At 40.9% G+C, this 19,805-nt stretch overlaps 2 protein-coding genes and 1 long non-coding RNA gene across 9 annotated transcripts in view; 2 read left to right on the top strand and 1 right to left on the bottom strand.

Moving 5' to 3' along the window:
- The window catches only part of msi2b (musashi RNA-binding protein 2b), a 282,220-nt gene that overhangs the window by 88,597 nt on the left and 173,818 nt on the right, over nucleotides 1-19,805 (top strand). The window lies entirely within an intron of this gene.
- On the top strand, nucleotides 14,064-15,999 carry LOC146660323 (uncharacterized). Its single transcript, XM_085420121.1, has 2 exons — nucleotides 14,064-14,544; nucleotides 15,433-15,999. The coding sequence occupies exons 1-2, from the start codon at nucleotides 14,285-14,287 to the stop codon at nucleotides 15,701-15,703; spliced, it is 531 nt and encodes a 176-aa protein (XP_085276247.1). The 5' UTR covers nucleotides 14,064-14,284; the 3' UTR covers nucleotides 15,704-15,999.
- On the bottom strand, nucleotides 16,043-17,373 carry LOC146660322 (uncharacterized). The gene is made up of 2 exons (XR_014913521.1): nucleotides 17,145-17,373; nucleotides 16,043-16,307 (listed from the first exon to the last, which is right to left on the bottom strand). It is a non-coding gene; the product is annotated as an uncharacterized LOC146660322 (long non-coding RNA).

Below are 19,805 nucleotides of genomic sequence, written 5' to 3'. Positions count from 1 at the left end.
TCTGTCTATATATATATATATATATATATATATATATATATATATATATATATATATATATATATATATATATATGCTATGTCGCCAATTAGCAGGATGTGGTCTGCAGAGAAGGCGGTGGTTGGGAGGCAGTGAAGGAGAAACAGCTGGTGTGGCCACAATTGGGTCACAGGTTTTGTCTGTAACCTCCACACCTCCTCTCCCTCCCACCTCAGTCCCTCCCTTCTGTCTCCATTCTGTCACGGTGGAGATGTGGCATTTGTTATGGGCAGAGGCTGACAGCTCTCATGCACATCAGTCTCACTGCCACTCTCCCAGCCGTCACTATTAGGAAAGTGCCTGAGCCTGGCACAACTTCAGAGGAGCTGCTCCACAGCCAGAGACACTTTTTTGTCACCTACAGTACATGCTGGAGGTGTGCATTTGAAGTGATTGTGACAGTCATTTGAATGGAACTGAAGTGTGGTTGTGTTTGACTGATTCTAATGCATCTCAGATGGATCCCATTACCTGCCTAATAGTAGCCACATCCTGCCTTCCATTTTTTTTCTTTTTTCCCAGGCTGCACAATGCACTTTACCCCTGCAAGCCAGATGAGACAATCTTATCAGTACTGCCTGGCCTCCCTTTATATTCAAGGACTCTTAACTGGAGGCTGCTGCTGCTATTTCTGTCTTGCAATAAAGTCAAATTAATCATTGTGCTGTTTGTGCACTATGTGCTACTGTGCAGACTTTAAGAAAAGACTGTTAGCCTTTACATATAGCACTTTGGGTCATTTCCCCTCATATTTAGACCTTTCTTGTTGACATTTTTCCCATTTTTTTAATCTCATATTGCTAGGTTTGCAATATGCACAGTCACTTGTAAGCATTCTTAATTCATTTAACTCGTCAAAGCTGCCTTTGCTTTTGTCTGTAGTTTGCACAACAACAACAACCCTCTGCAGACTGCTTTTGTTTCTGCCCTGCACAGTGGTGTCACAGCGACCAAGGTTTGAGCTATTTCCCACCAAATGCTGTGTAGATGGATCTATCATTAATAAGATTACTGCAAGAAGTTAATTTGATGATTGGAAATTCATTAAAGCCTTAGTCCTAATCACTGTACTGCACCACCTGTCAAGCTAACATTCTCCACTGCGATTTAGACCGCATGAGCAACATCTCGGTCTCTACACTAGCTTTAATGTGAGCCCTCAAAGAAGCCAGCAGATCAGGTTTGCCTGTTTTCTGCCAGCAAGATCGACAAGATAAATAAATGTGTTGTGACCATGCAGTTGATAGGCAGTAGCTTCACAAAGCCCATCGTGTGGCATGCTCAGACACCATATATTTAGTTAAGTACTTAACTAAAAGAAATGTGCGTGCATAAATTGGTAACGTTTTCCTTTAAACTATATCTGTTGGGTTGCTGTCTAGATTCAAAAGAACTGAAATAATAAAGTTTTCATATTTCAAAATTTTGTTTTGGACTTAAGCAAGTATGTCATTATCATTTTCCAAACTCTAATAGTACGCCGATGTCACCAAAATGTCGCTGACGTAGGCACTTGATTAAAGATGAGAGTACGTTTGTTGACACCTCAGAAATTTGCATGCGGTGTGCAACCCGAGGCCTGCCCTGGCCTCAGACGAGCTCTCCCTGCAGTTAAAGTCCTAGTTAGCTGTGTTGGCTAATGCTTCCTCATTGGTTTATTGTAATCGGCTTTGAGTGCGTCTCATAGTGCCTTTATTTGGCTGAGCTGAAACAACTACAGCTCACTGACTCAGTTCCTGCAGACCTGAAGCTGACGGTCAGTTTCATCAGAACTACTTGCTTCCATGTCACTGGGCTGCCACAATCATCCCTTTATGTTTAGGCGGTCCTAGGTCTCTTGCTCCACTGGTCTAGAGCCAGATCCTGGAGGTGGAGCTCAGTGGCAGCAAGAGAAGGAGGCGCTTAACCAATTCAGTGCCACTGGGCTCAGGAGCAATAAAGGTAGACACATAGTTTATCACTGAGTTATAAAATACAGCAGTGGTCTTACAGTGGAAAAAAAAGAAGAAACAAATAGCAGATGAGAGATGTGACTGCTAGAGTGATGGCTTGTGTTGGAGGACACTGGAAGGATGAGTGAACTGATGGAAAGATCACTGTCAGAGCGCCTTCTCCCAGCCGAGAGCCGCTATGTGCTGTTTCACCCTTGGCTAGGGAACTAGCTGCATACTTCTCTTATACTTTCACTGAAAGGAAGCAGATAAGAGGCAGAATTAAAATGCAGCCATCGGAAAAAGATTCCTTGGTTAGTGCATGAAATTTGTTCTGTGGCTCTGGTAATCTAATACCACGGCTGACATTTTGCGTGCCCTTAGATTTTGTAAATGGCAAAAAAATAACTCTGTGACCGCCTGTAAAGACCGTATGAATTAATTTTGCATACCTGCCCAGGGTCCTTAAAGACATTCAAGGTTTTCAGGTATTCAGAGAAAAAAGCAGCCCTGATGACAATGATCATTATAGAATATAGAGTACTGTGGCATGCCGTTCTCGCAGAGCCCATTTCAATCAGTGCTCAGAGATTGCAAATCACAAATAATAATTGATCTCATCACTCCTGTCTTATCTGTTTGATTTTAGATTAAATTTAACCTACGATGGCACTTAGGCTCTTTCAACAACCCATCCACTAAGCTTAAAATAGAAACCGTTAGCATGCGCATTAATTGCACTTTGGGCTTGTTCACATGTTCAACATGTTCATTGGCTGAAATGGCAGACATGGATGATCATTGCAGAAAAGTACACTTCATGCGAGGGAAAGGAACCTAATCAAAAGGCCACAGTTCTTCATTCCACTTCCTCGGCTGGTGCAGGTGCACATTTGCATGCCATTTACATGGTAGCTCACAGTGACCACCACTACTCCATCGTCTCGGTGTCCATCATCTGCTGACATTCTGTGATTGTTTCCTCTCTGCAGTGACTCCCCCAATCAGCCGAGGATATAGTCTGGTTCCAGTGATTATAAGGAGTGATCAGAGCAGCAATGATGGAGCTTGTGCCTTGCAATGGAGATTTAGCCAGAAGCTTCAATCTCATTGCAGTCACTTGTAGTTAGTGACTGAGACTAGCAATGAGAAGGGCAGTGCAATATAAATGAATTGGCTATGAATGTGGATATGGCCGCGGTACTGCAGGGACACACGGGGGGAAGGGGCCCGTAAGACAAACTATTTCATATCCCCCTCGACCTTTATTTGCCCAGTGGCCCAGCAACATTTTCAATAGAGTAGCTTTTAAATGGCCGTAAAAAAATTTAGATCTATTGCAGGTCTGAGAGCGTTTCTTGAGTGTATGTCTTTGTGTAAGAGAGTGAACGTGTGTATGTGTTAATGCATATGTCTTTACTGCAGATTGCTGCAGACCTTTAACAGAGGATTAAATAGAATTCAGAGCACTAAGTAATAGCACAATATCAAGTGGTCTTTAACAACTAGATGCTGTGCAGTATAGGCGGCTCACGAAAAAGAGCTGTGGATCAAGGGAGATTGACACCTTTCTGTAGGTCTGTAGCCTCATCTCCCAGCTGTCCCTCCTGAAATGGCTTCCCCGGGGATAAGCCGGGATTGGCTTGATTGTGTTATCGGCGACTGATCGGGTCATTGAATGATGGAATTTTGAGCCCCTGTTCTGCTTAAAGAATGAAATGTTTAAAAAAAGATTGACTTGATTGGATCAGATCCAGCACCTGCTCAAAGGGGGTCAATCAGGTGAAGGCAGGAGGCAGCAATCTCTCTTGTGACATGAGTAGACCGGGGAATTATTGTGTGTGTTGGGGTGGAGTGTTGATGGTGGTGGTGGATAGATGGTTGGAAGGAGGCAGAGATGCCATTCACCAGAGGAAGCGGTTTTAAAAATGTCATCAGAGGAAGTGTCATGAGTAATTTGCAGCGGTCTCACCATCAGACTGGTGTGGAGGTGGACACCTCGGCTTTGCAAACTGTGGTCTAGTCCTCAGGGAATCTTATGTGGGAGAGCACTTCTGAGACTCAAAATGAGCTTTATTTCCCAGATGCCTATGAAATATGCTTCGGTATATGCTATGTGTGTGTTCTATAGATATATAGGTAGATGGATAGACAGGGTTTAAATCCCTTTAAAAAAAAAAAAAAGGTTTGCCCTCGTCTGACATTTTTTATAGAGCATGACTCAGCAACACCTGCGAAACAAGCTGTTGACACAGTACAGCTCAAATGATGACAATGCACATTTCTTACCAACATATAAAGTGATACTCAGAGCTGTACAGATCATTTGTGCTGTCCTCTGCATGGATTTATCCCAAATCAGCCACTGCCTAAACAGCCAGTCATATTTTACAAGTATATGACAAACAGAATAAAACAGCCATCAGTAGCCAAACAGTTGTAAAAGAACAAAAGCTTCAAAATCATGTTGAATAATATTTCTGTGATATACTTTGAAAATTAAGACGAGACAAAAGTGTGGAAAGAATACTGCATTGCGGTGAGAGTTGGCTATAACTTCCTTTCCACAACACTGACAGTATATATGTCTTTCATATAGTATGTGAATTCAGTATAAGTGTTGACTTCAAGTGGCCCTTTGCTTTTCCTTCTTTAGCCACCTACTGCTGTGTGTGACCAGGTCCACAGGCAGCTCCAGCTCATGTTATGAGTGCCTCCTACACACTGCCTTCTTGAAATCACCAGATAAATGTTCTTACATGAAAATGTACACAATGTGCTGTGGTTTGATGTGAAGGGCTAAGTAAGTCTCAAAGGTTTCACTTATCTAAAACACTTACAGCTCATTCCTGCATGTGTATGTGTGTCTGAGTATCCCCAGTTCTTCTAAAAGTGTTAGATTATGTAGACTTAAGGAGAAATGTGAACCATTAAATAAAGTTATTAGAAATTGCTTGTTAGGTTTCATTTTGAAGCTACATTGGTAGTGACAAGACTGATTGGAAAAATATTTAGTTGAAGCAGAGTAAGTAGGCCAAACAAAAGAGGGTAATTGCAATGAAAACTGTAGTTTCAGCAAAAGATCTAATTGCAGAAGTTGTCATTTTCTTTCTAATATGCTTTCTCTTATGCAGCTCTTCTCTGATTCTGTTGTATTCTTTGTTCTCATATATTTTTGAGAGTTTGTTCATTTTCTGTAGTGAATATGTTTTGTTAAAAAGTGACAGTGTTAACATGTTGTTAGCATAACCATTATTGCCTCATGTTTCTACACAAGTGGTCGGTGTATCACAAAAGGCACTAAGACTTATGCTCTGAGATATGTGAATATATCTCACAGTTCTGTGCTAGTTTACCAATGTTTTTAACACACTACGGTGAATAAGCAAATCAGTGTGGCAAGGCATTCATTAGTTGTCAGACTGTTAATCTGTTAATAACCATCATTCGTGTTGAGGAAGGATTTTGAACATGTGTATCAGGCATATAAACAAAATTTCAAAATGTGTGAGTTTATACTGTAAAGCTAACAAGCTGGACATGTTATGCTCTAACACAGAAATGTCAAACTCGAAATTTTACGTGGTCACATACGGCCCTTGAGTGAGCTGAACCAGTGAAATTACCTTTTCTGTCAGAGTAAATCATTTTAACTACACATTTAAACTCTTATACATTTTAATATAAGAAAAACAAGTGCAATTTCAACAATAAATTTCAGTTTTGTTCTTTTTTGGTTTACGTAATAAAGAAATGCCAGTGTAGTTAATAAAAGAGGTCTGCCAGACTCATTCGGTTTCAATTGTAAGAAATAAAAATAAAATGATAGAAAGATTTCTGTTAGCTCAGTGCCAGACGTGACAGAAATGCAAAGTGGAAGGTGAAAAATGGGACCTCTTTCTCATTTCATTGTTCATGTTTTAGTGTATTTTCAATTCAGTTTTATTTATACAGCACCAAATCACAACAACAGTCGCCTCAAGGCACTTATACTGTAAGGTAGACCCTACAATAATACATACAGAGAAAAACCCAACAATCATATGACTCCCTATGAGCAAGCACTTTGGCAACAGCAGGAAGGAAAAACTCCCTTTTAACAGGAAGAAACCTCCGGCAGAACCAGACTCAGAGAGGGGCGGGGCCATCTGCTGCGACCGGTTGGAGTGAGAGAAGGAAGACAGGAGTATGAATGGCAATGGGGGAGGTCTTTATGAGTAGTGAAAAGCTGTAACCCTTATAAAAATACAGTTAGACATTCATAATTTATCCTATCCATTACATTTTACAAAGCCATCCAGTGGGCTAGATTGGAGTCTTTGGCGGCACAATCCTGGCCCCTGGGCCTTATGTTTTGCACCCCTGCTCTAACCTATCTGTGAATCATTGTGAAACATTGAAAAAAAAGGTGATGAAAGAGTGACATACAGATGTTTTCCCCCCAAATAAATATACAACTTAAAGCAAGTCATGTGAGGACCAACAAGGGGACCTATTCAGAAGAATTTCAGTAAGAAACAGGGGAGGATAGACAATTCAGGGACACAAACTATTTCAAAAGATATATACTGTACTTTACTGTTAAATGTACTCCTATAATGGTGGATGCTCATATTAAGCGGGGAAAAAAATCTCATAAAAATTCAGCTTCAGACAATTATTATTCTACACAGTCAAAGGCAAAGAGGCACTAGTAGAGTTAAAGAAAAAAATACAGGGCTCGGAAAGAGCATAACAGGTCCCCTTTAGAATTTATCTATATGCATAAACTCATTGTAAGTTAAACTGTAACTACTGAAAAATCTATAAATTGTGTGTGATGCATTTTAAGAACATTTAATTTGTTCATAGCAGCAGCACACTTGATGTGAAATGACTCATCTACTACATGTTACACTAAAAAAGACGCACACACATTCAAGCATTGCAAAGAAATTCACTCAGATATAAATGTACCCCTGATTATGTGCCTGACATTGTTGGTTTGAGTTACAGCAAGTCAACTCGTCCAAGTATATGTTTGAATAGTTAGAGCTAACGAATGGCTAGAAAAAGCTAGAGAGATTAACAGTGGCTAAAACGTTGATGCCTAGGATTAAATGTCATAAATTTAAACATTTAATTTATTTTACTTTATGTTTTAGTCTGTATCAGATTATAGGGTCACATAATTCGTGTCAGTAATACATGCAATGTCCTTTTAGAATTGAAATTGAGCTACTGCTGTAAAACCTGCATGAAATGGATTTTAGATATGAAATTTCTAAGCAAGCAGAAGAATTTGATACAGTTTGCAATTTCTTAGTGTTTTGAATCAGGCAGAACACACTTTTAAAATAACAAATATCAAGATTTGTCTGCCACACTGGATAGCAGTACGTTAGGCGGGAGTTTTCTTTCCTGCTCTAATTATCAGCTGTTTAAACAGCCACCAGCATGTCTTGAATGGGCAACGTACAGGTAAAGTAATAGCTAGCTTGCTGTTTATTTCTAAAGCCTTTTTGTGATGATTGAAGTCAGTATATATCCCCCTCTGACATTAACAAAAGCTCATTCTTTCTTGAGGCAACTGTGAAAGTCAGCAACGTCCACCATCGCTTTCATGGATCTACCTGGTGCTTGGGGAAAGTGATTAAACAAAGATTTGACAGTCACTTGTCTGCTGCTTTTAAGGTGAACTAAAATCTCCTTGAAGAAATCATTCAGCAGTTTGGGAAACACACTCATCTGCTTTCTAGTGGGGAGCTAGATAAGAAAATTGATGTCTCTCCATTCAATATAAGGCTCCAGCCACAAGCTTAGATTAGATTAGCAGGAAGACTATAAACAGGGGGGAAACAGCTAGCCTGACTCTGTCCAGTGGTGTCAAAATTGGGATCAGTGGTCTTCAGAATGTGGATAAAAGTCCTCATCTGAAATGCCAAAGACCCTAAACTGGAGCTAACTTTTAGTCTTTTGCATCTTTACCAAGGACCTCACCTACAGTATGCATGGTAAACACCGCTAGCCAGAAAAGAAAATCACCATGAAATAACAAGAATCTTGGTCCTATATTTCTTTCGACTCTGAATCCCCCACAAGAGAGATGCACATGAAAATAAGAAATTTACAGAGCAGTGGATTTTTCTTTCTGTCACACCTTGTACCAGCAGATCAGTTTTAATCAGTGGTAGATGGTGGAGCTGTTAAGCCAGTTTTGTGTAAATAACCACTGTATGTATTTCTGTGATACTGAGAGATGGGGAAAGACACAGATAATGATGGAGATTAAGATAAGGTACATCATGTCACAAACGGTTAAAAGCATCTTTCTTGTTTTGCATTTTCCATTTAAAAAAAGTATAGATGACATACAAGAAGCTGGCAGAATATAAAATCATGCAGAACTTGTAAAGATGAGTGCAAAGGTAAATGTAATATATTGTCAGTAGCACTTGTCAGTGATTCTCGGTGGTGCATTTAGGTGATCAGTAATTACTTGAGACATTTTTCTAGTTGTTAAAAAGCACTTAGTTTGGGTTATGGGGTCACGGTAAGGTTGGACTAACAGTGACGCATGTTGTAGTTTTGTTTTATTTTTAGGCGGATTTCTAAGGCAGCCTTTTCATAAATGCTGGTAGCACCACACAAGTGTCCAGGTCTATGTGTCTACATGGCAGTCATTATGCTTTCATCCATTTTCCTTGGCTCTGCTGACCTCTATGTTTGATTTACTGTTATTTCTACACCTTTTTGTGTTTGTGTCTGTGTGTTTCCTAAACAGTGTGCTTACCCCCTTAGAAATGAATAATGTATTGAGCAAGCGGACGTGTATACGATGCTCGAGAGTGACAGATCCCTATCTTAGCTGCCATGCTATGAATAATCTTTAGCTTATTTTCTGAAGTGGTATCTCAGGGTTCTGGTCGAATTGTCTAAAAGCTAAATAAGTCTGCTTGATTGAACTAATGGCATAGAGCCAAGATCTGGCACCGAGTCTTGTCTTTCAGCTTAATCTTTTGGTCACGGACACATTGACCACCCTCGCTCTCCCCCCCCCCCCCCCCCCCCCACACACACACACACACACACACAGACTCTCTCTCACACACACACACACACACACACACACACACACACACACACACACACTAAAGCCTCTTCCAAGTCACTTCCAGATCAGGAAACTTTGAACCCAACATGTGGCCCATAAGTCCTGTCCACAGGTAATTAGGTTTGATGGTTAGTTGAGCAGAAGCATAGATTTTATCCTTCTCTCCGTCTTGCCTCCTGGAGGGTTGCCTCAACTTGTTTTTGATAAGCCTACTGCCAGCCCAGCATCAGTCTCTTCCAGCTGAACACACATTGTAAAAGCCACCAAGGAGCAGTCATCCCTTTTTAAAGATGAGTTACCCACTAAAATAAAATTATGTAGACAGAGAAAGGTGTGTGTCACAACACGACTGAATATACAGCCCCATTTCCGCTGGAATCGCTAACTGCTTTGCATATGTGATTCTGTTCAGTTAAATCACAGCTCTCTCCCCCCCCCCCCCCCCCCCCCTCCCTCCAGAATTTTGGGCGAAGCAAACTGTGTTGGATGTTTTCATGATACACGGGAATATGTTAATGCTCCTTCCCACTGACGCACAGACCAACTGGTGTGAATATTGTCCCAGCAGAAATTGTATTTCATTAAATTCAGTGAATTGGTTTGACCAAATTAGTGTCACTTAACATTTTTATGGGTTTGTGTGCAGACCTCTTTTTAGTTCCTTTTTTAAATATTTAGTGGTACCAGAGAGGACAACATTTCCTAAAGAAATAAAAAATAAAAAAAAGTTTAATTTAAAAGGAACTCTTAGCATGCAAACTCTGTCATAGTATGAGTGGGTGGGTAGAAGAGGCAGAATTACATGTGAAACAGCTTTTATTTGATTTGATTAGAACTTCATGTGAATGTGATATGAGGGGAAGACTAAAAGGACAGGCGTTATTGTGCTCAAGTGTCGAGTTGATTGCATTAAATCATCTGCCAGCAAGTCATCCAGCTGCCAACTCACTGCATTGAATAGGAGGATAATTGTGTATAAAAAAATTTTGCTTTCATTGACAAAAATAGCCTTGGGCTATCAAAAAACTAGAGCTGCTCTGACATTATAGCTGTTTCTAAATAAAATTCTCCAGCACCGATGTTTGGTTGTCACATAGTGATATACAATTTTGCCATGTTTCAAACTGTACAAGTTACCGAGAAATATACATCAGGCTTTCAGTGTCCTTCATGTTGATTGGTTTGTTTTTGACTTTCTGAGCAGAGCAAACCAGGAAAACAGAAGGTGTCCCCTTCAAGTTGGCACACACTTCAAGTATTTTGATATTTTAATTCATTCAAATTAAGTGTGTTGTTTCTAGACAAATCAGACTCGGGAAGCAATTGACATTTTGCCATCAGCTTGTGCCGTGCTTGCTTTAGACTGTTTAAAGCAGAGCTGATATGTGGGTAGAAGTGACATGCTCAAACTATTGTACATCTTAATAGGAAAATGAAATTGCACATGAAAAAGCACAAAGCAAGCTCATTAGAAAAGACACAACTTTTGAGTTAATTTATTTCTTGAAATAAAAGTTGGCCATCTGGTTTGCAAAGTGACTGTGTTAGTCTTGATATGCATTGGACTGGATGTGCTTTTATCCCATTTATTTACCAATGTGGAATTGCTATGTTGGTCCACAAACATATTAATTTCCACATAAAAGCTTTAAACCCGTGGGAGTCAGGCTCGTTGCTAACAAATAATGACAGATACTCCTTTATTCTTTGGGGAGAAACATGCTTCTTTTTTTACAGCCTTTGTTCACTCAATGTATGTGATCTTTAGTTTGTTCCTTTCAGGTCTCGTCAGTAAATTTTTTGATTACAGTGTATTTTCTGTTGTGCTATGGTGGTTCCAATAAATACTGAATCACTGTGCTATCACCAAAACCACATCGCTTCTTTATGTTGTTGTCTGATCTGTTTTGTCTTATACGTGTGTGTGTGTGTGTGTGTGTGTGTGTGTGTGTGTGTGTGTGTGCGTGTGTGTGTGTGCGTGCGTGTGCGGACATTTTTGCTGTGAGACTCACTGGTATGCATAGACTGCATATAACAGATAGATGTATCCACTCTGATGTTGAGAGGTTATCTATTGAAAACTGGAGTTAAGCTAGCACAAGCTTGGTTAGCAGTGTGCATCCACAGACTATATGCGGGTATCAATCAGATGTAGATCACTGCTGATTTATACTTAGCAATATAAATCAGCAGGGTGATCGTGGCTCAAAGAGTTGGCAGTTCGTCTTGTATTTGGAAGGTTGCCGGTTCGAGTCACGGCTCCGACAGTCTCGGTCGTTGTGTCCTTGGGCAAGACGCTCCACCCGTTGCCTACTGGTGGTGGTCAGAGGGCCCAGTGGCGCCAGTGTCCGGCAGTCTTGCCTCTGTCAGTGTGTCCCAGCCCCAGGGCACCTGTGGCTACAATGTAGCTTGCCATCACCAGTGTGTGAATGTGTGCATGACTGAATGTAGTGTAAAGCGCTTTGGGGTCCATAGGGACTAAGTAAAGCGCTATACAAATACAGGCCATTTACCAAATATTTCTCTAAGCCAATCTGAATGATGTACTTCTTGAACTTCACAGCAAGCTATATTATTATCAGATAACTCCCTTTTGAAATAACCCAGACCAACAACACAGAAACATTTTAGAGTTCTAGTAAGATGAAGTCACACCCTCATGATGTGTAAGTTTAAACCCTAATACGGTTTATGTGGGTGAGTTACAAAAATAAATGACCTTTCTACAGTGGTCACGAAGGGGAATTTAGCGATAGAGACCAACATCTTACTTAACATGTGTCTTATATAATTTAAGCAATGTTTGCAAAATGAACATCCAGTTTCTTTGGGTTTATTTTTTGCCTCTATGGTAATTAGCACCTTTGTTATCTTTGTGACTTTTTTCTTCCATCTTTGGCAATTTTCTTTCTTCTTTTTGGCAATCATTTCTCTAAAAAGAATGTCGATAAGCACATGATGCGCTTCGGAAAGTGAATGGCATTTACACAGCATGGAAGTTGTCTCATGTCGCAACAGATTTGAATTAGCAATGTGGCACATACATCAGAATTATGTCTGTATATTGGTTAAATGTGGAGAAAAGACATTTGTATTGCAATAGCGTTTCTCTTTTAATTGGAAATCATTTAACTAAATTGCCACATTGCCATCTGGTTTGAGGATAAAACAGATACAAAAAAGATGCAATCGTCCATTTACATAAAGGAGATGAAGTTGTCAGTATAAATGGAGTTTCAGATTGTGACACGTCACAGACGTGGTTCACGTCTTCCAGCGAGTTAAGGCTGATTTGGTTACCCATGTCAGACAAAAGCTCTCACACAAAGTAGTTGATTTAGATCTGATTGCTAACAATCATGTTCATTATTAATATCTTCAAATGCCCTGTGTTCTCATTCTCATTTAGCCTTTTTTTACTGCTAGTTTGTATTTGTAATACTGTGTCAGTATCTGCATTTATTCCTACCTTCATCATCACTGACACACTCCTCTACTTTTCCTCTCTTGTCTGGCTGGTTGCCCAGGCATTGGCAGCTTGCACATGTGGCCAAAGTGTAAATCAGATTCAGACTTTCCATTCAAGTGCCCTGCTCGAGGGACTAGACTGGCCTTTATTCTGACCTTGTGGACCTTTTTATAGGCTCAGAAACGAGCAGCAGAAACGAGATAGCGCCACAGTTCACAGAGAAATGAACAGCGTGTGTCTCTTCCCTTTTATTAAGATATGACCTTATGGCATTTTGGAAATTTTGTGTTTTTTGAGTGTAGCATGCTCTGTAAATGATCCAAATTTAAATATCCTCATGGAAATAAAGAGTGCTGTGAGTAGATTTTGATTTTCTCTCCGGTGTGATTAGGGTTTCTTGTAAGCGACACTCTCCTTTCGGAGCAGAGCTCACTCTTTTCAGGGGTAGCTTTGTTTTTTGGTCTTAGTGTCCCCACAGCTGATGCTCTGAAGAGACTTTGACAGGGCTCAAGCTGTTCAGTCCCCCACTCCCTCCTTCTTTCTCTGTCCTCCCCCTATCTCTCCCCTCCATCACACCTGATTGCATTTGACAAATGCCCCTATTGGCTCCATATCATCAGGTGCAGTGGAGGCAGTGTAAGACTATATTACTCTGCCCATATACCACATCTGTTCTCCATTTTGCATGGCTGACACACTTGCGACTGAAAGGTTCGAATGGGGCCAAGGCTGTGTCACTGGAAAAGGGTTGATGGTTCCATTGGCAAATGGAAGTCTTAGTGAATCTGTTGGACACGGCATCCACCATCACGGCTAATCTGTTGTGTAGAATGTGATGTGCCTTATCTGGTGCTGAAAATGTGGCGTTGTATGCATCACAGAACAGAGCAAGGCAGCTCCGTGCAAATACTGTTCGAAAATAAGGTTTTGTCTTTGTGTCTGTAGATGTATGTGCGGTATGTTTTGGATTAAAAGCATAACTTGAAATTCTTAAACATTACTGCTGTTATTAGTGTTGTTATTTTTATTGATAATGCATTTCCATGGTTTTATATTATCTGTATAGACTGCAATCTAGGGCTGCCACAAACGATTATTTTAATAGTCGACTAGTCAGCGATTATTTTTGCGATTAGTCAACTAATCAGATGTAATCTGGTGTAAATTCTCGACCATCTCACACTTCTGTTTAATCAGTTTTCTGTTTGACGTTTATTCAGCTGTGTGAAAACAAAGGAGGAACCCACCCGGGGGATTAATAAAGTTTTATTTTATCGAATCTAATCTAATAACTTTAATCTCAGCCAAACTGATTTACTCACGAACAAATAAAACACTAAAAAAAAAGCCAAATAATAAAATTTTTAGGTTATCTAAGTGATTTATATGTTACATTTAACCTGAGTAGCGAAAGACCGCGGTGATCTGAAAATGATGTGCCGGGAGTTTGCCGTTCTCGGCGGCTCTAGTGACCCTCGAGCTCCCGGCTTGCTATCGAGCTGGTGACTAACGGTGTGTTCACACTGAACGCGATGGACGCGAATAAAACGCCCCAAACGCCCCTAATTTGACGCGTGTACATTCGCGTCTCAACGCGTGTCCAAGAAAAATCCATCGCGCGTCAAAATATGATATTTTGACGCGCGTGAACCGGAAATGTGGGAGGAATGTGGGAGGGAGTTGTGCCAGACCGGTATCTTTGCAAGATGGCAGCTATCGAGCTAGCGCTTGAAGAGAGAGTCTCCCTTCTCTATGTACTGTGGAGAGCAGAGCAGCAGCGTAAAAGACGTCCTCGCCGTACCTGGGTCCATCAGGTCCTCCAGAGGCATGAGCAGTTTGGTGAGTTTCACCACTTGCTCCAGGAGCTGCGCCTGGATGACGGCCGATTCCAGCGCTATCACCGTCGGCCAGTTTGAGGACCTGCTTTCCCTCGTCGGTCCCAGCATCGCCCGCCTAGACACCAACTACAGACGCTCAATCCCACCTGCAGAGCGCCTGTCCGTCTGCCTGAGGTTAGTAAAACTATTTAATACGGTAGTCCTTTATTGATATCTGTGCTAATATGCTAATCCATCCAGTTATACACTGCTAACATGGATGTGCTATGCTAACAGTGAATGCTGTCGGTGTTTACTGAAAGCAAACTGTGGTACAGAGACGACTCTTTATAATATTTCTAGTGATACTCAGAAGGTCTCATCAAGTCCCGATTTAATTCGATTTATGCTGTTATCAGTGTTTGAATGATAGCATGGCTGTGGTGTCACATCAATGTATGCGCTCGGTGTTTGCTGATATCAAACTGTAGCATTAGGACCACTGAGTTAACCTTTGTAGTGATACTCACTCCTTTTTATTTAGACCTGGTTTAATTCTGGGATAGTTGAATATTTGTATATAATCCCTGCAGCTGTCAGACTCTATAGCAGGGGTCACAGCCTTTATTAAAACAGAGTTAGATAAAACTGTGAACAGTTTGGTTCATCTCTAGTTACATGGTTCTATCTTGATAAGCTGTCTTATCACAGATTAATTTTTCAAAAATATTAATGATTTAAGCAAGGAAAGGGCTACATGTCAACATACAACTCTTTATTTCTATTAATGTCTCACTTCATTCCTACCTGATTGACATGTTTAGGAATTATGAGTGATTGGCTCACTGTAGTTGTGAAAGTTGCTACCAATCAAATTATGATATGTTAAAGTTAAAATAAAACACAACTGTTTTAGATATTATCTAATATACATTTTGTAATTATCCTTATAATTACAAAATGTTTTATGTAAGATTTAAGTTTTGTGATTTATATCTGACATCACAAAAGTATTTTGGAATTTGAATAATGTATTTTGTAACTGCAGTACACATAATACTGATTTTGAACAATTTTGTCCAGGTTCCTTGTCACCGGGGACTCCTTCAGGACCATCGCGTTCAGTTTCAGAGTCGGTGTGTCCACGGTGAGCCAGATCACCCCCCAGGCAGCGACGTCCATCTGGGACTGTCTAGTGGACGACTTCATGGCTGTGCCTTCACCTGGAGACTGGCGGTCCATCACAGAGGGATTCCAGGAGCGCTGGAACTTTCCTCTGTGCTGTGCAGCTCTGGATGGGAAGCACATCCAGACAAAGGCACCCCATATATCATATAGGAGACACACACATTGATATACACTAAATATTTATTTCATTTCTTTTTTGTGGTGCCCAAATTGATGCACCTGCTTGATTTTGTTTAAACAATTATTGCACACTTTCTGTAAATCCAGTAAACTTCTTTTCACTTCTCAAATATCACTGTGTGTGTCTCCTGTATGATATTTAACTGACATTTTTTATTGTAACAACCAACGATTTATACAGGAAAATAATGTCTATTAACAAGGTTGCCCAAACTTCTGCATCCCACTGTATCAGTATATTTTGTCATTAGTATAATATGAAATAAATTCTACATGTGTCAAGTTGTGTGCCAACATTTGCTGTGTAGTAGAACTGAGACATTAGTCATTATAAACATTTATTTGAAATAATATTAAAAGTCTCAAACAGAAAAACATTAAACATAAATATATAAAATATAAGAATTTACAGAGAGACAGGAATAAAAAGGACCAGCTGCTCTCCAGAGCAGGAACAAGGCTGAGGAGGAAATGCTCCATTGGAGACTGGTGTGGCCTCTTCAGGGACTCCAGGATGGCCAGCTCCACCGCCGATGGACCGTCCTGGGACCCGTCCCTCATCTGCCTCGGAGCCGTCCTCCTCTGTGGGCCTGTAAAACAGCACAAAACACAAAGAAATGAGAAGACTGCTACTAGATTTTAATTTCAACATTGAAAAAAAAAAAAAAACAATAACAGGATATAATCAGATTGGTTGTAGATATTTAGTAAAGGTGATCACAAGGGAATCCCACCGACTAAAAAGGTATCAGTGCTTGCTGTACATATCTGTGGGTGCAGCAGCAGGAGCTCAGGGACTGGGGATGCTCTGCTGCAGAATCAGTTGGTTCTATCAATACAGTATTAAATGTTAACAGGTTGGATATAATAATCGTAGAGTAGACAGTGGTCCCTCATTTATTGCAGGGGTTCTCAGAATAACTAGCCCCTGGTCACAGTTCTCACAATTGATTCTCAAAGTGCAAACCTTTGTAGATTGCAAAACGTAAAAGTATTATTATGCCGCGGTTTGTCTTCATCTGCCCGCCACTTTCGTGCGCCTTTTTCCCTCACGGTGCAGGTGTGTATTTCCGAATGAGGCTCATAGTTATGGGTGTTTTTGTGCTGTTTTTTCTATTGGACGCGATGGTTATCAAAACCAAACGTGATAAATTTGGCAAGCGCAGGAGATTTGTCAATCAGGCTGCAGAATGCAATGCTGTACTGTGCAATAAAAAAATCAGCGAAAAAGCAAAGCAGTGACGGATGAACAGCGGGACCACTGTGTGCTGTTTATTAATAAACAATAAAATATATTCCTAAATGACAACATGCATAAAAGCAGAACGGTATTTGTACGTCAGTGGGAAAATAGCGGTGGCTTGCTAGCTTTTGTGCGGCTTCCCCGGGTCAGTGAAAACTTTCAAAAGAGAAATGAATGAACTTACCAGGTTGCCCGATCTCTTCACATATCTTCCTCCAAGCTCGGTCCTTTTTATTCCTGTCTCGGTACTGAAAGCAGCTGGTGTTGTACAGCTCCGAGTTGTTTGCTACCGCATTGATTAGCCTTCCCCTCCATTGAAGTATGAAAGGCTTTGGCTGGATCTGCCCCTTTGACCTAGGTAACAGCCACGTCACCAGGCTCCTGATTGGTTGTCGCGGCGCGATTTGACGCTGGAGTTCAGATTTTTCCAACTCGAGCGGTAGACGCGAAACGCGCGTATGCACAAAATGCAACACAAAAACTCACGCGCGTGGTTTTATTCGCGAGTCAAACGCGCCAGACGCGCTACACTGACGCGCGTTTCACGCGTTTTGGCGTTTTCGCGACGCAAATCTGCTTCCGAATTTTCGCGGGACCCGCAATCGCGCGTCATCGCGCCTTTCCATTGACTTTACATGTAAACCTGACGCTCTATTCGCGTCCATCGCGTTCGGTGTGAACACACCGTAACAGACATCTCCGAAAATGTCGGAGTACGTCGGTGCACTTTTGCAAATATCTGATATCTTGATAAACCGAGCAGATATTTGAAATTTACACAGCTACATTCTCGCCTGGAAATATGTTAAAAGTGTATTTTGTGACCCAGAAAGAGAAATAAGTGTAATATTAAAACTGAGTAGCTGCCACCATTGTTGGAAACGGGAATTGGCTGAGCCACGCTATGAATCCTGGGATAGGTTGGGCCACGAAGGTTTTACACCAGACCCATCCTTCAAATCTGGGGAAAAAGAGAACGCAGTTGAAGGAGTCTTTGAATTTGGACAGCCTTCGTCGCATCACTGTAACGTAATTGGCCTATAAATGCGGCCTCTGAAGGATGCGGCCCTTGAATTTGGACATAGCTACGATACCAGAGGGTGCTTCTTCTTCTTCGGGGTTTAACGGCAGCTGGCATCCTCGTAGATGCATTGCTGCCATCTTCTGTTTCAGTCCGTTATTACACTCTTAAAACCTACTTATGCCTGCGTCTTTCAGGATCGTCAAACGACGCATCGACTATTAAATTAGCCTTCAACGATTTTGATAGTTGACGTAATCGTGACTAATCGACTAATCGTGGCAGCCCTACTGCAATCACATAATTACAGTGCCAATGTATTATTGTAAAATCTTTATTTTAAAAATCATTTCTGTTTCACCGATCTACTTTAAATGATTGCTAATTAATTATCCATTATTAGTCAGACAGAGTTAAAACTTTCTTAGTTCAAACCTGGTCGACGTATTTTTAAAGATAGATATTAGCTAACAGCTCAGTCACAGTAGAGTAAAAACAGGGCAGCTACCTCTTTGTGTCTAGGAAAAATTGATGGTTTGCATTGATTTTTTTTTTCCTGCTTTCAGCAAAGTAGTTTTGGTGGCCAATGGCGGTCGACTATACAACACTCTCAACCTCTTGGCGACCACTTTCAGTGGCAAGGTGATTGCACAGGTCGCCTATTGGGAGGCAGCCTGTCTTCAAACAATTGCAGTTTGACTCAGACTGACAGCAATCACTCTCAGACAGATTGGAGAAGTGCAAAAAATTGCAGTCTAATTTTTAAACACAGACAGTCTGCACTGATGAGTGCAATTCATCTACAATTTAAAATTCATATCTCTGCAATCAGGCACTTTACTCAACTGGTTAAAAACTGTTTGTATTCTGCTTTTATTCCTATATAAAAGCAAATTTATTAAGCACCTGTCATTTTCCAGTTAAAATCACAGTCCTGCGCCAACTACCTCAATATTTGTGGTGGACTTTCTGTTTCAAATCTGTGAGGTTATAGCTAAATTCACTTTAGCACCTGACTGACAGGGGTTACAGACATGATCCTCGTCTCAGACCACTAACGGCAAATGATCAGAAGTTTATTGTTGTTTCCAACTACTGTTTTCCTTAGTATGACTATAGCGTAATCATTCACAGCTTTATTTCTACTTGGCCAGCTTGACCTGTGACACGTCTCCTTACTGGCAGATTATGAAATACAGACTTTGAAAGTGACTTTGGGGAGATTTAAGTGGGGAAAACGAAAATAAAATCAGTGGAGTGCCTCCTACTAGGGAGAGACGCTGAAGGACTGTCATGGCCTGCGTCTCATCAGCAGGAATGCAGGTAGGGCTGGCACAGTAGTCACCATGTGGCGGCAAGGTTAGGTCACATCAGCCGCTTCTGACTCTCCTATAAAGAGGATGCGTAGTTGAAAGGGAGCACTGGAAAACGCTCTCCTTTACCTCAATTTCTCTTGGTCATTATCTTTCGAATAGTCTTTTGTCAAGAAGAAAGAAATTGAAGAGGTGAGGCACAACAGAGATGATTGAAAAATACTAAAAAAAACAAAACAGAAAAGCACAGGGTGGGATGTGAGACTGTGCCAGAAAGACAGGTAAATCTATGAGGTCGCTCATGTGTGTCATGTGTTTTCATGAGTCAAACAGACACTGCACTGTTGGGTGGTAATTGGACGCCTTCCTGGGAGAGGTGGCCGCAGCTCTGCTTTGCCTTTGGGCCACCTTCAACAGTCTGAGCCTGCTGTAATTGGCAGAGCACATTGCTTAGCTCATGCTATGCTCTAACTTAGACTGCATTCTGGCTGTGTCAGTGATTCATCGATAA

The sequence above is a fragment of the Rhamphochromis longiceps genome, linkage group LG10 (assembly GCF_057381845.1).
Source record: "Rhamphochromis longiceps isolate RC_006_pf linkage group LG10, R_longiceps_female_GT1.1, whole genome shotgun sequence".
Classification (NCBI taxonomy): domain Eukaryota; kingdom Metazoa; phylum Chordata; class Actinopteri; order Cichliformes; family Cichlidae; genus Rhamphochromis; species Rhamphochromis longiceps.
The sequence above is the reverse complement of the archived record's forward strand: the minus strand, read 5'-3'. Positions and strand labels throughout refer to the sequence as shown.